This window comes from Oncorhynchus clarkii, chromosome 2, assembly GCF_045791955.1.
Source record: "Oncorhynchus clarkii lewisi isolate Uvic-CL-2024 chromosome 2, UVic_Ocla_1.0, whole genome shotgun sequence".
NCBI classification, from domain to species: domain Eukaryota; kingdom Metazoa; phylum Chordata; class Actinopteri; order Salmoniformes; family Salmonidae; genus Oncorhynchus; species Oncorhynchus clarkii.
Window position 1 is genome coordinate 31,714,657 of NC_092148.1, and position 15,754 is coordinate 31,730,410.

The following is a 15,754-nucleotide window of genomic DNA, read 5'->3' on the forward strand; positions in this document are numbered from 1 at the left end:
TTGTGGCAAAAATAACAGGCAGTAGCATACAAATAGTCAAATAAAACTTGATTAAATTAACATTAAATTAACTTAAAAGCCTTTACTGTATTTATCTTTTAATACAGTCATCTCATTTGAAGCATCGTCATAATCTTCGCTTGTTAGTAACGATTACAAAGAAATTCGAAACTTTTAATGGTAGGAATCACATTCGTTTTGAAGTTATCGGCGGTCACAGAAAGACGGATTAACATCTGGATTTTGTTTTTTAGTGTAGATCTGTGAATACAGTGACGCAGAAGGGCAAAAAAAGCCTCTGGAGATGCACTTAGAACAGCTAAGTGTGGTCTGAGGCAAATATTAAATAACAATTGTTTTTAAGAGCAGGTTTGGAAATGATGGTTTTGGGAAACAGCTTTAACGATGCTCCTATGGAGGTTCTAAAGATGAACAGATAAGTACTGATAAGGTACGGTGTGACTCATAAAGATAGTTCATAAATAGTTGCACAACCAAGTTGCAGGAAATTGGGATAGCTATTTTTCATAACGATGCTCTGCTTGAGGAAATGGGTAGGATTTATTTCGCAATGATCAATCATTCATCCAAATACAACCACATTTTGAAAAATATATATATTTTACCCTTATTTTACCAGGTTCTCGTTTGCAGCAACAACCTGGGGAAGAGTTGCAGGGAAGAAGGGTTGAATGAGTTAATTGGAAGCTGGGTATGAATAGATGGAGCATTATGCATAGTATACCACATAACTTAGTTCTGAGACACTTCATTATAGTTCCATGTGTAAACACTTCATGGGAACTCTGTTTGGAGATCCCTATTATCAAACATTTGCACAATGCACCGTACAATAACCAATAATCCAGTAATAACAACAGCTTGATGAAACTCATCTTGGTCATTCAATAAGTCCTCACATTGTCATCAGCATTAAAGTGATAGATAAAGGGATAGTTCACGAAAATAAACGAAAACTTCAACAAAAAAGTAAATTATCCCTTTAAGGAGAGTGCTTGGATTTCTCCAGAATCTATGTATGTTATGACACCTCATGAGTGTGAGCTTTTATTTTGGAGTCCTGAATTAGAAATGCAAATCACATGATACAGCAGTTTTGACAGTATCATAAATCATGATTTTTAATATAAGAGTATAATTCTCTCATTGTACAGCATTCACAGGTCAACTGATACCCATTATGTCTGGCAAAAACCAAACAATGCATTCCACAGTAAGAACCTTATACTAACGGTCAAGCATGGGGGTGGTAGTGTGATGGTTTGGGGATGGTTTGCTGCCTCAGGACCTGGACGACTTGCCTTATTAGAAGGAACCATGAATGCTGCTCTGTATCAAAGAATTCTACAGGTAAATGTCAGGCCATCAGTCTGTGAGCTGAAGCTGAAGTGCAGCTGGGTTATGCAGCAAGACAATGATCCAAAACACACAATCAAGTCAACATGAAAATGGCTAAAAAGCAACACATTTGACATTTTGGCGATGTGAGAGACTGATCAACAACTACAGGAAGCATTTGGTTGCAGTCATTGCAGCTAAAGGTGGCACAACCAGTTATTGAGTGAAATTACTTTTTCGCACATTGGAATTGGGTGTTCCATAATTACTCAAATAAGAATACATTTGTTCTGTTATTTGTAAACTCAGGTTCCCTTTAACATTAGCTTTTGGTTGAAGATCTGATAATATGCAAAAACAGATCAAATCAGAAAGGGGGCAAAGACTTTTTCACAGCACTGTATGTTCTAGTAGTCATTGAGAGACTCTAAATGTGCATTGCATATCCATAATACCAAATGTTTCTACCGGCCATGTCATGAACAAGATATACTGTCTAGTGTACTTTAATCGAAATGCATAATAAGCTATTACTATTCGAGGCTACAAGAGTGTTATTTTATTTCTGAACACAAAGAAAACAGTGTTAGTGCTCATCCCACATACACCATTGTATACATGTACAGTATATACTACTGTATATAGTATTTCTTATCATTTTGTTCTCTTTTTCTTTAGCCAATGTTGGTCTTTAATACAGGGCCGATATTGACAATTCTATGATCTTCGAAGCACGTTGTCTTCACTATCATTCTACAATGTAGAAAATAGTAAAACATAAATAAAAACCCTTGAATGAGTAGGTGTCCTAAAACTTTTAACCGGTAGTGTAAGTTTGCTTTCAGAGACCATTCGTGATTGATGCCAAAGAGTTCAAATGATTCATCCAGATGTGACCCTCCACCATAGAGACTGTGGTGTCATCACTCCCAGGCCATCAACAGCTTGGTGAATGGCACAAAGGCACCATGGCCAGCCTCGCTGCAAGTGAAGGGAAACAGACAGTCACCACATGGCAGTTAGATTTCAGTACCTTGTAAAAACTAGGCAGACCATTGGGTAATACAACACAGTGTTATAAAAATATCCCTACAAAATATCACTTTCCAGATAAAGAAAATAAATACACTACATGACCAAAAGTATGTGGACACCTGCTCGTTGAAAATCTCATTCCTAAATCATGGGCATTAGTATGGAGTGGTCTCCCCATGTGCTGCTATAACAGCCTCCACTCTTCTGGGAAGGCTTTTCATGTTGGAACATTGCTATAGGGACTTGCTTCCTTTCAGCCACAAGAGCATTAGTGAGGTTGGGCACTGATGTTGGGTGATTAGGCCTGGCTCGCAGTCGGCATTCCAATTCATCTCAAAGGTGTTCGATGGGGTTGAGGTCAGGGCTCTGTGCAGGCCAGTCAAGTTCTTCCACACAGATCTCAACAAACCATTTATGTATGGATCTCAATTTTTGCACAGGGGCATTGTCATGCTGAAACAAGAAAGGGCCTTCCCCAAACTGTTGCCACAAACTACAGAATCGTTTAGAATGTCATTGTATGATGTAGCGTTATGTTTTCCATTCACTGGAACTAAAGGGCCTAGACCGAGCCATGAAAAACAGCCCCAGACCATTATTCCTCCTCCACCAATCTTTACATTTGGCACTATGCATTGCGGCAGGTAGAGTTCTCCTGGAATCCACCAAACCCAGTGTTTTCAATTACTCCAGAGAATGCATTTCCACTGCTCCAGAGTCCAATGGCAGTGAGCTTCACACCACTCCAGCCGACGCTTGGCATTGCACAGTTCCCGATGAACAGTTGCTTCCAATGGCAGTTTGGAACTCGGTAGTGAGTATTGCATCCGAGGACAGACGATTCTTAGACGCTACGTGCTTCAGCACTCGGCGGTCCCGTTCTGTGAGCTTGTGTGGGTTACCACTTGGCGGCCGAGCCGTTGTTGCTCCCTAGACGTTTCCACCAGGGAAGGGCAGGGCAGAAATTTGATGAACTGTCTTGTTGGAAGGTGGCATCCTATGACATTGCCACGTTGAAAGTCACTAAACTCTTCAGTAAGGCCACTCCAGTGCCAATGTTTGTCTATGGAGATTGCATTGCTGTGTGCTCAATTTTATTTTCCTCTCAGTGGTTGAAATTGCTGAATCCACTCATTTGAAGGGCTGTCCACATACGTTTGTATATATAGTGTACTTTTATCGAAATGCATAATGAGCCATTACTATTTGATGCTACAAGACTGTTATTGTTTTTTTTTTTTTTTTTTTTTATTTCACCTTTATTTAACCAGGTAGGCTAGTTGAGAACAAGTTCTCATTTGCAACTGCGACCTGGCCAAGATAAGGCATAGCAGTGTGAACAGACAACACAGAGTTACACATGGAGTAAACAATTAACAAGTCAATAACACAGTAGAAAAAAGGGGAGTCTATATATACATTGTGTGCAAAAGGCATGAGAAGGTAGGCAAATAATTACAATTATGCAGATGTAAAGGTAGAGATATTGGTGTGCAAAAGAGCAGAAAAATAAATAAATAAAAACAGTATGGGGATGAGGTAGGTGAAAATGGGTGGGCTATTTACCAATAGACTATGTACAGCTGCAGCGATCGGTTAGCTGCTCAGATAGCAGATGTTTGAAGTTGGTGAGGGAGATAAAAGTCTCCAACTTCAATGATTTTTGCAATTCGTTCCAATCACAGGCAGCAGAGAACTGGAACGAAAGGCGGCCAAATGAGGTGTTGGCTTTAGGGATGATCAGTGAGATACACCTGCTGGAGCGCGTGCTACGGATGGGTGTTGCCATCGTAACCAGTGAACTGAGATAAGGCGGAGCTTTACCTAGCATGGACTTGTAGATGAGCTGGAGCCAGTGGGTCTGGCGACGAATATGTAGCGAGGGCCAGCCGATTAGAGCATACAAGTCGCAGTGGTGGGTGGTATAAGGTGCTTTAGTGACAAAACGGATGGCACTGTGATAAACTGCATCCAGTTTGCTGAGTAGAGTGTTGGAAGCAATTTTGTAGATGACATCGCCGAAGTCGAGGATCGGTAGGATAGTCAGTTTTACTAGGGTAAGTTTGGCGGCGTGAGTGAAGGAGGCTTTGTTGCGGAATAGAAAGCCGACTCTTGATTTGATTTTCGATTGGAGATGTTTGATATGGGTCTGGAAGGAGAGTTTAGAGTCTAGCCAGACACCTAGGTACTTATAGATGTCCACATATTCAAGGTCGGAACCATCCAGGGTGGTGATGCTGGTCAGGCGTGCGGGTGCAGGCAGCGAACGGTTGAAAAGCATGCATTTGGTTTTACTAGCGTTTAAGAGCAGTTGGAGGCCACGGAAGGAGTGCTGTATGGCATTGAAGCTCGTTTGGAGGTTAGATAGCACAGTGTCCAAGGACGGGCCGGAAGTATATAGAATGGTGTCGTCTGCGTAGAGGTGGATCAGGGAATCGCCCGCAGCATGAGAAACATCATTGATATATACAGAGAAAAGAGTCGGCCCGAGAATTGAACCCTGTGGCACCCCCATAGAGACTGCCAGAGGACCGGACAGCATGCCCTCCGATTTGACACACTGAACTCTGTCTGCAAAGTAATTGGTGAACCAGGCAAGGCAGTCATCCGAAAAACCGAGGCTACTGAGTCTGCCAATAAGAATACGGTGATTGACAGAGTCGAAAGCCTTGGCAAGGTCTATGAAGACGGCTGCACAGTACTGTCTTTTATCGATGGCGGTTATGATATCGTTTAGCACCTTGAGCGTGGCTGAGGTACACCCGTGACCAGCTCGGAAACCAGATTGCACAGCGGAGAAGGTACGGTGGGATTCAAGATGGTCAGTGATCTGTTTGTTGACTTGGCTTTCGAAGACCTTAGATAGGCAGGGCAGGATGGATATTGGTCTGTAACAGTTTGGGTCCAGGGTGTCGCCCCCTTTGAAGAGGGGGATGACTGCGGCAGCTTTCCAATCCTTGGGGATCTCAGACGATATGAAAGAGAGGTTGAACAGGCTGGTAATAATTGTATTTCAGAACACAAAGAAAACAGTGTTAGTGCTCATCCCACATATACCATTGTATGCATGTACAGTGTATATACTACTGTAAATAGCATTTCATATCATTTTGTTCTCCTCTTTTGACAAACACGTGCTACTCACGTTTGATTTCAGGTTGATATTTGCATGTTAAGTCAACCAATGACAATGTCAGCAGCACAAGTTGAAGTGTGTCTTGAGCACGGAACCATATTTGCTATATTCTTTTTTTTTTAAACAAAATACAAACAAGTCGATAATGACAGTGACAAGACAATGATAAAAACGAAGGACGATGTACAATACATGACGATACTCAAACCAATAAACACACATGATACAACACATTACAGACCTGTGTGCATTCATTTTATGTGTGGGTGGCCCCGGGAATTGCTAATTAATTGTTTAAACAGGTTAGGTGTTAAAGATGTAGAACTTTGTGTTTTGAATATTAATATTTTACCTAGCAGAAGTATTGTGTCATTAATTGAGGGGATATGGACATTGAGGTCACCCAAGATGATGAGTTGGGGGTTAATAAGTAGTTTGATGGAGTGATGGGAAAGCCAGCCTTGAACCTGTAGCCAAAACAAGCTCACTGTCTGACAGTACCAAAACAGATGCATTATGTCCTCCTCCTCTTCATTACAGAACCTTCATTTAGAGTCTTGCTCAATACACCAAATGGACAGCATTTTCTTTGTTGACAGCTAAAAAGAATCACACACAGCAGAGCGAGAGAGAAAATATCTGCACATATGTGATGTTGTACACAATTTTCGGGGACCACTTTTTGCTTGTGGGCACTACTTTCAGAACTACTGGCTAAAAATAACCCAAAAGTCCCAGAGAATCCCTAACTGAAAGGCTCTTGAGTACCTATTGGTGTTTTGTATGTATGTATGTGTAAGGACTTGCTTCCATGGTATTGGGTTTTCAAAGACATCTTCCCAATACATTTGACATTTGTTTGGAATTGCAGATAGGTGATGGAAATTCAAAGTGAGTTGATTTTAGATTTTTGTGTCCATTTTTTGTTTTTTTATAGTAGGATTGCGTACAGTTAAATGATGCCTTACTTTCTTCATCTTAGCTTTAGGGGGATATAGGAGACAGCAATTGTGCATACATATGATTTGTACAAACATCCCCATAGGCTCTAAACACCGTTCCAAAATCAAACAACTTTCCATCTTTCCACGTCCACAATGTAATTTATAAAATAAATATATTTTTCAGTAAACAATTGTTTCAAGTTCATAATTGTTACTTGTGTGTGTGAGGGGCCTGGAGGCCCTACTACTGTAAACAACAGGATTCAGTGGATAACTTATTTAAAGTAAATAAACCCTTCAGTTATAACTAAAAGCACTGTTGAACCTTTTCCTGTCACCTCTAAAAATAGAGATATATTTATACTCCACAGTATAACTCTAGCAATTCTACCAATGTAAAAATGCAAGGATGAAACATCCCTTACTCACAGAATAACTGATTTAAGACTACAAATTCATGGTAAATAAAGAGAGCACTTACCATTCAATGTAGCACTGTCCCCTGTGTGTGCCATCTTGCTGCCCGTGTTCAAGTGATTCCAGCTCCACTCCCATATGGAAGTCTGGCTCCCCGTCCAGGTAGCCCAGGTAACGAATCGTGCCTGTGCTGATCTGTCCCGAGGGCAGCAGGACTCGAACCCGGTGTCCCGTCTGCAGGTCTAGGGGGGAGTGAGGCACAAAGACCCGGTGTGGACCGATGTAGCTCCTCCAGGAGCTCCCACTGGGGGGATGGAAGGTTTGCTCTTTTTAGATGGCTTAAAATGAATAGGATTTCAAGGGACATTACACTCTAAAAACAAAGTTTTCAGATCAGACCTGGGTTCAAATACTATTTAGGGTTTTTTCAATTACTTTCAAAGACATTTTTCTTTTGAATAATATACAGCAGTGTATTTTCAAATAGACATATTTAAATACTCCATGCATTTGAACCCAGGTCTGTTTGGTCCTAGGGGTGTTTGAAGTTATGTATTTGGAAACAAATATTAGAAAATTGTTTGAAATCGTAGGCTATTTATAGGATTATTTCAAAAATAATACTTTCAAATACTTCAAAGTGGTTGATTTTAGACACATTATTTTAAAATACTCAAATAAATAAAAATAAAAATTAAATTACAAATAGTTAACCACGCATGTATTTTAACCCAGGTCTGTTTGGCTATGTTTACACAGGCAGCCCAATTCTGATCTTTGTTTCACCAATTGGTCTTTTTATCTATCAGATCAGTTCTGAAAAAGATCTCATGTGATTGGTCAAAACACCAATTAGTGGAAAACATATCAGAATTGGGCTGCCTGTGTAGACACAGCCTTACAGACCTCAAAAGTAGTCATTGTTTGTGTAGATACAGCTACATGCCTCAACTCCAAATTAATGGAAAAGGTAAGCACTGCAAATCTGGAAAGTACATGCTGCATTCCATGGACCCATTTTAGGTCTGAAAACAAGTGCCAAACATTTTTAAGTGTAATGGCCTTTTGACACAGCTGGGTGCAGGTGAAGAGAAATGGCTCTACCTGGTGGCTGTAGAGCAGAAATGGGTCTGGAGCCAAATGCTGAGTTCAATGAGACCTGGCTGCCAGACAAGCTGCTTTGGCATGTGTCGCCTGTTGATGACATCGTCTCAGACCCTCTGCTTTGGTTGGAATGGCTCAAGCTGCCTGTTATTTTAAGTCATGGATAAGATTATTATTTCCTATTCAAAACACAGATATTAAAGGGAGATTACACTTCAGAATAAACATTTGTCCGATGTTTTCAGACCTCAAAACTAGTCCAATGGTAAGATGAATACATGTTCCAAGACTTTGAGTGAGTAGATCTAGGTATATGCCTTAACCACAAATGAATGGAAAAGATAAGCACCAAATAAAATCTGGAAAGAGGAAAACGCTTATCTTTTCCATTAATTTGGGATTAAAGCATATAGCTTGATCTACGCAACAAATGGCCTGTGGCGTGGACCTATCTGAACATTAGTCTACTTTTGAGGTATGGAAACATCTGACTAACTTTTATGCTGGAGTGCAATGTCCCTTTAAATCCGATATGATGATTACAGCAAATCAAGTACTGTTGATCATGTGATTTACTTGAGGTGTCCTGGTCCTTTTCATCGTAAGGATGTCTGTTCTTCACCTCTGAATCGCCAAGGTCCTCGAAGCTGCCCACCTGAAGTAGACTTCCAGGCCTGGCTACAGTCTCAGATATCAGCTGATGAAAATAAAACAAAGTTGTCATCAAGTTATTATTATGACTAAATGATGAAACACACACACATAAACATACAGGCGCGCAAAAACGCACACACACAGACACACGTTACGTTACGTTAGTCCATCGTATCCGATGACGACTTCCACTTCTGAGTTAACGGTGAATTCTTTGGTGACTATAGAGTCCAATCCGAGATCCACAAACTTTATTGCAGGTGGGGAATATGCAGTCTGTTTGGCATATGCAGACATGGTAGTATGTCTCCTGAACTGTTTTTGCTGTCTCTTTGTGCTCTTCTCTTCCCACCTCTGTACACCGCTCTGGCAGAGCTGCCGCCAGGTGGAACGGTCAGCAGCAGCATCCTCCAGGTCGTGGGTTTGATGTTGCACTTCTTCAGCAACATTTTCAGCTGGTCCTGATAGGGCTTCATCTGTCCCCCTTGCAGACCGCCGGCCAAGGTGTAGCTGGCCGTACAGGATCTTCCGCTGCAAGTGCTCCCGAGACATTCTATTGACATGCCCAAGCCAGCGCAGTTGGTGTTGGGTGACCATGGCCTCCATACTCTTGCAGTTGGTCTTAGCAAGTATTTCTGTACGGGGGAAACACGTCGCACCAGGTGATTCTCATGATGCGCTGCAGGCATCTTATGTGGAATCGCTCGAGCTGCTTGTGGTGACGACTGTAAGTGACCCCAGGCTTCACAGCTGTAAAGAAGTGTGGTGATGCAGAAGGCTTGACAGACGGCAACTTTGATGTGGAGGTGGAGACCCCTGTTTTGGAGGACCTGAGCCCTAGGACCATGCCTCAGGACTACCTGGCCTGATGACTCCTTGCTGTCCCCAGTCCACCTGGCCGTGCTGCTGCTCCAATTTCAACTGTTCTGCCTGCGGCTATGGAAAACTGACCTTTTCACCGGACATGCTACCAGTCCCAGACCTGCTGTTTGCAACGCTCTAGAGACAGCAGGAGCAGTATAGATACTCTGAATGATCGGCCATGAAAAGCCAACTGACATTTACTCCTAAGGTGCTGACCTGTTGCACCCTCGACAACCACTGTGATTATTATTATTTGACCCTCCTGGTCATCTATGAACATTTGAACATCTTGGCCATGTTCTGTTATAATCTCCACCTGGCACAGCCAGAAGAGGACTGACCGCCCCTCATAGTCTGGTTCCTCTCTAGGTTTCTTCCTAGGTTCTGGCCTTTCTAGGGAGTTTTTCCTAGCCACTATGCTTCTACACCTGCATTGCTTGCTGTTTGGGTTTTAGGCTGGGTTTCTGTACAGCACTTTGAGATATCAGCTGATGTAAGAAAGGCTTTATAAATACTTTTGATTTGATTTGATTTGATGTTGAATAGGTTTCCATCCAGCCTGAAGTCCACAGCAACCGCGCTGCTGTCCTCAAGCTCCTTGTGGAGAAGCTGGGTGACACATAGGAGGAAGATGTTAAAGAGTACAGGTGCCAGCACACACCCCTGCCTCACACCGATGCTTACTCAAAAGGGCACTTACTCCTGCCCTCCTATGGCAACCCAAGACATCATCCTATCATGGAACTGGCAAAGGATGTTGACAAATTTGTCTGGACAGCCAAACTTGAGTTGAATGCCCCATAGTAGTTCCTTGCTCACAGTGTCGAAGGCCTTGAAGAGGTCGACAAGGGCCATGAAAAGGTCCTGATGTTTTTCACGGCACTTCTCCTGGAGTTGCCGTGCCGTGAAAATCATGTCGACCGTACTCCTGTTCTTTCTGAAGCCGCATTGTGACTCTGGCAACAGTTCCTCTGCGATGTTGTTCATCAGCCTGTGCAGCATCACCTTGGCCAGGACCATGCCGGTAACAGCCAGAAGGGATATCCCTCGGCTGTTGCTGCAGATTAACTTGTCACCCTTGTTCTTATAGATGGTGACAATGTTTGCATCCCACCACTGTTGGGGGACAATCTCCCGGTCCCAACCTCAGTGATGTACTGGTGGAGCGTTCTGGTGCAGAGTAATCTCCCTTCTTAAATAGCTCTGCTGGGATGCTGTCAGTGACAGGAGCCTTGTTGTTCTTGAGGGAACGGAGAGCTAATAACACCTTTTGGATGGTTGGTGATTGGTTGACGTATTGAATGAGTGGACGGACAGGCAGTTCTCCCAGGATGGAGTGGTCTATAGGAGATCATCAGGATCTGGTTTTGGTCCTTCAAGAGAGTCAGACCATCAGCTGTTTCAGGGGGGTGATGGAGCGACTTCTAGGGACATAGATAGATTTAGGTGAGAAATGGTGAATGTCGTTTTTGTCGGCATAAATTTGGATTTCCTGTGCCTTAATCGTCTATCATTCATTCTGCAGAGCACTCAAGGTCGTTTGTACTTCCTTGAGTGATGCACGCCATTGCTTGCAGAGGGTAGCACATGTGGGGCTGTTGAGAGTAGCCCTGTGTGCTTTGTGCATAATGTCCAGTAAGGTTGATGTGGTCTCAGATTTCTCACCGAACCAGTCCTGATGTTTCCTACCTCTGTAGCCAATGGCGTGGGCTGCTGCCTGATAGAACACTGAGCTAATAGATGCCCACTTCTGGTCCCTGGGTCCTCTGCGCTCAGAAGAGGCTCAGTCTCCCTCAGCCTTTCAGCGATAGAGCGACAGAACTCTTCCCTTACTGTAGCTTTCTCAAGCTTGGTACACACACACCTGATAACGGAGGTCCTGTTGTTTCCTCTGCGTTTCCACAAACTTCCTCTCCCATGTAGCCCTCTCAAAGGTAATCTGGGTCTTGAGGGCCTGGATCTCCCTCTCAGCTTTGGACAGTCTCCTCTGCATGGCACTGCTACAATGACTTCCTGGTATTTCTGCAGAGGCTGAAAATCCATCATCCAACACATACAGAGACCAGAATTAGAGCATGCTATTCTATTGTATTCTACAACACACATAGATGAGATAATTAGAGTAATCCTTTAGAACACCAATCCTATGCCAGTCTGTATCACAGTAGTCTACATTTTGTTCTGTTTTCATTATTTACTGAGGACAACCCTCATTGTTACCTGTTTTTTGTTTTACTTGATGGTTGTGATCCTTTCCTGTTCTGTGAGGTTCATTGGGCATGTATTTGATTGAGTAGTATGGGCTCACCTGCATCAAAAATCAATGACAATCAAACAGTATTTCAAGAGCACGAGGGTTGTCAAAGATATAATTGTCAGATAGGACACATAGCCCATGGTCCTAGATCAGTTTGTGCTGTATAGTTAACTCCTATGGTCATTGTCATTCTTGGCTAAGAGTTGCACAAACAGATCTGTGACCAGGCTATAGGACACACACTCACCCAGAAGAACCTGCAGGTACATAGCAGACCCTTGAATGTCCATGCAAACGCACGCCACAGGACATGCTGTTGTAGTATCACCTCACATTCTCCTATCCTGCCTGAGAAAAGAAAGCTGTTGTTGAGGTGTGCCCATAGGACATTCTTTTACTGTGTCACTCAAACCGTTTTGTGTGTCTCTATCTCTATTGTGGGTTACATAAGTACATAAATGTTAATATACTGACTGGTTTATGCTATAGAGTGGACAGTGTTGTCCCCAGTGACACCAGTTTGATTATTTAATGGTTCGTGTTTGAGATTTCAACCCAGCATTTAGAATGTGAGGCTCCGAGACTTATGATACAGCAGTACTATTTAATAATAGAAGTTCTCTATTAAGTTGTTGGTGACGTGTGTGTACGGCGTGTTCATAATTCCATGAAATATAAAATCAAGCCTGGTCCCTGATCTGTTTGGGCTGTCTTACCAACTCCTACTGCTTTTTTTTTGGTGTAATGACTATATACAGTGCCTTGCGAAAGTATTCGGCCCCCTTGAACTTTGCGACCTTTTGCCACATTTCAGGGTTCAAACATAAAGATATAAAACTGTATTTTTTTGTGAAGAATCAACAACAAGTGGGACACAATCATGAAGTGGAACGACATTTATTGGATATTTCAAACTTTTTTAACAAATCAAAAACTGAAAAATTGGGCGTGCAAAATTATTCAGCCCCTTTACTTTCAGTGCAGCAAGCTCTCTCCAGAAGTTCAGTGAGGATCTCTGAATGATCCAATGTTGACCTAAATGACTAATGATGATAAATACAATCCACCTGTGTGTAATCAAGTCTCCGTATAAATGCACCTGCACTGTGATAGTCTCAGAGGTCCTTTAAATGCTCAGAGAGCATCATGAAGAACAAGGAACACACCAGGCAGGTCCGAGATACTGTTGTAAAGAAGTTTAAAGCCGGATTTGGATACAAAAAGATTTCCCAAGCTTTAAACATCCCAAGGAGCACTGTGCAAGCGATAATATTGAAATGGAAGGAGTATCAGACCACTGCAAATCTACCAAGACCTGGCCGTCCCTCTAAACTTTCAGCTCATACAAGGAGAAGACTGATCAGAGATGCAGCCAAGAGGCCCATGATCACTCTGGATGAACTGCAGAGATCTACAGCTGAGGTGGGAGACTCTGTCCATAGGACAACAATCAGTCGTATATTGCACAAATCTGGCCTTTATGGAAGAGTGGCAAGAAGAAAGCCATTTCTTAAAGATATCCATAAAAAGTGTTGTTTAAAGTTTGCCACAAGCCACCTGGGAGACACACCAAACATGTGGAAGAAGGTGCTCTGGTCAGATGAAACCAAAATTGAACTTTTTGGCAACAATGCAAAACGTTATGTTTGGCGTAAAAGCAACACAGCTCATCACCCTGAACACACCATGCCCACTGTCAAACATGGTGGTGGCAGCATCATGGTTTGGGCCTGCTTTTCTTCAGCAGGGACAGGGAAGATGGTTAAAATTGATGGGAGGATTGATGGAGCCAAATACAGGACCATTCTGGAAGAACCTGATGGAGTCTGCAAAAGACCTGAAACTGGGACAGAGATTTGTCTTCCAACAAGACAATGATCCAAAACATAAAGCAAAATCTACAATGGAATGGTTCAAAAATAAACATATCCAAGTGTTAGAATGGCCAAGTCAAAGTCCAGACCTGAATCCAATCGAGAATCTGTGGAAAGAACTGAAAACTGCTGTTCACAAATGCTCTCCATCCAACCTCACTGAGCTCGAGCTGTTTTGCAAGGAGGAATGGGAAAAAATGTCAGTCTCTCGATGTGCAAAACTGATAGAGACATACCCCAAGCGACTTACAGCTGTAATCGCAGCAAAAGGTGGCGCTACAAAGTATTAACTTAAGGGGGCTGAATAATTTTGCACGCCCAATTTTTCAGTTTTTGATTTGTTAAAGTTTGAAATATCCAATAAATGTCGTTCCACTTCATGATTGTGTCCCACTTGTTGTTGATTCTTCACAAAACAATACAGTTTTATATCTTTATGTTTGAAGCCTGAAATGTGGCAAAAGGTCGCAAAGTTCAAGGGGGCCGAATACTTTCGCAAGGCACTGTAAATTGACGAGACAGCACAAACAGATCTGGGACCAGGCTATATGCAATCGACACTGCATCCACAATTCTACCACCTCCATTCGGATGATGTCTCTGTAATACAGCTAATTCTGGAGATTCGTTCACTGAGAGCTTCAACAAACCATTACAAACAAACATGTAATAGCACAAGCAAACATGTAATAGCGCTACCTTCTATACAGACAGATAGGAGGCTAAATACAGACCTTTCCCAACAGCCAGAAGGTGAAGAGAATGAAAGTCAGAATGTCAGAATGAAAATAGCTCTGCTCTTTTCAGGTCAATGCCGTCACACTCCATGGTGAATGCTAGAACACCATGTAGTACCCACTGACCTGTTGCTGTGTCCAGTGCTGTGAGAGCAGTGTTGCTCACGAGTAAATCTAATCTAATCTTCTTAGTCATGCTGTGTCCCGGGCCATGTTCTTCCAGACAGCAGCTTAATTTTGCCTCCCGAGCCTCCTCATAAAAACACAGTAAGGTGGGTGGTGTTATTGATGCAGTTTAATGCTGGCCACTGTCAATTCCAATAATTTTACAAACTACTGTAGGCCTATCTTGATGAGCCGGAGGAAAATTAAGTGTCTTCCTTTCAATGGCATATTCGAGTAGACAGTCCTGAATTGTATCTACTGGCTGATATTTTCTGTAATATTTGATAGTCATGCACAACACACTGTATTATATAGGGTTATATCATATTTATGGTATCAATATTCAGACAGCCAAGACATGCTTAGGTTGTCCTAATATGGACACCGTACAAAATAATGACCCAAAGGACAACGGCATGTGTTTCAAACACAGCCCTTTGTTTGCATATCATTTTGCATTGATGGTCTTTGTTTATGCAATAAATAAATGAATGGTCATGGCTCTGAAAGGCCATGCAAAACGAGCTGTTTTCTTTGATTCAACATATTGGCATTTTGCTTACCTTGTGCAGGATATATCTGTTTTCCATCCTAATTTGTTTGCTTCTGAAGAGTGAATGTCATATTGTGGCACTTTTACATGAGCGATAATACCCAATCATAATCAAAACTATTACAATACACACTTTATAGTTTTGGCAACATTCACATTTTCACTTGACTTTGCAATATGATTGAATCTCAGTTCGATGGTCACATTTTCTATCCGTCAAGGAGAAATTAAAGTGATAGGAATTCTGATATAATGCTCTTCATCCCTGCTATCTACATGTGTGATCTTTTGTATGTTTTTACACTTTCTCTGTATGTACAACACCACTTACACATACAGTATTTACAATACAGTACATTTCATAGGCACCGGATACTGTATACACTGCTGATTTGAATGGCTACTGTGTAACATTAGAAAAGCATTAGATAATAACATATACTGTATACTAATTTCACCCATCTGCATTAGAAATTATGCACATTTTGTCCAACAAACATACACTGACCATCATACTGTTATGACACTGACCATCATACTTTATTTTTTCACTTTGCTTCCGTTGTCAATGACTGCTAGGAAAACCAGTAAACACAAACATGTAAACTTGTCTCCCTTGAATAGCTCAAACTGGTTTTGCATTGAACAGGTCTCG

The 15,754-nt window shown here is 42.0% G+C and overlaps 1 protein-coding gene across 1 annotated transcript; it reads right to left on the minus strand.

The window, feature by feature from the left end:
- Positions 1–695: 695 nt before the first annotated feature.
- LOC139377226 (tubulin-folding cofactor B-like) lies at positions 696–7,397 on the minus strand. Its single transcript, XM_071120232.1, has 3 exons — positions 7,393–7,397; positions 6,956–7,195; positions 696–2,340 (listed from the first exon to the last, which is right to left on the minus strand). The coding sequence occupies exons 1-3, from the start codon at positions 7,395–7,397 to the stop codon at positions 2,283–2,285; spliced, it is 303 nt and encodes a 100-aa protein (XP_070976333.1). The 3' UTR covers positions 696–2,282.
- Between the last annotated feature and the right edge of the window lie 8,357 nt (positions 7,398–15,754).

What these genes read in the sequence shown, in the direction of transcription:
- LOC139377226 (XM_071120232.1), bottom strand. An exon ending in GGACAGTGCTACATTGAATG is followed by an intron (nt 2,341 to 6,955) that starts GTAAGTGCTCTC and finishes CTTCACTTGCAG; the next exon opens with CGAGGCTGGCCATGGTGCCT.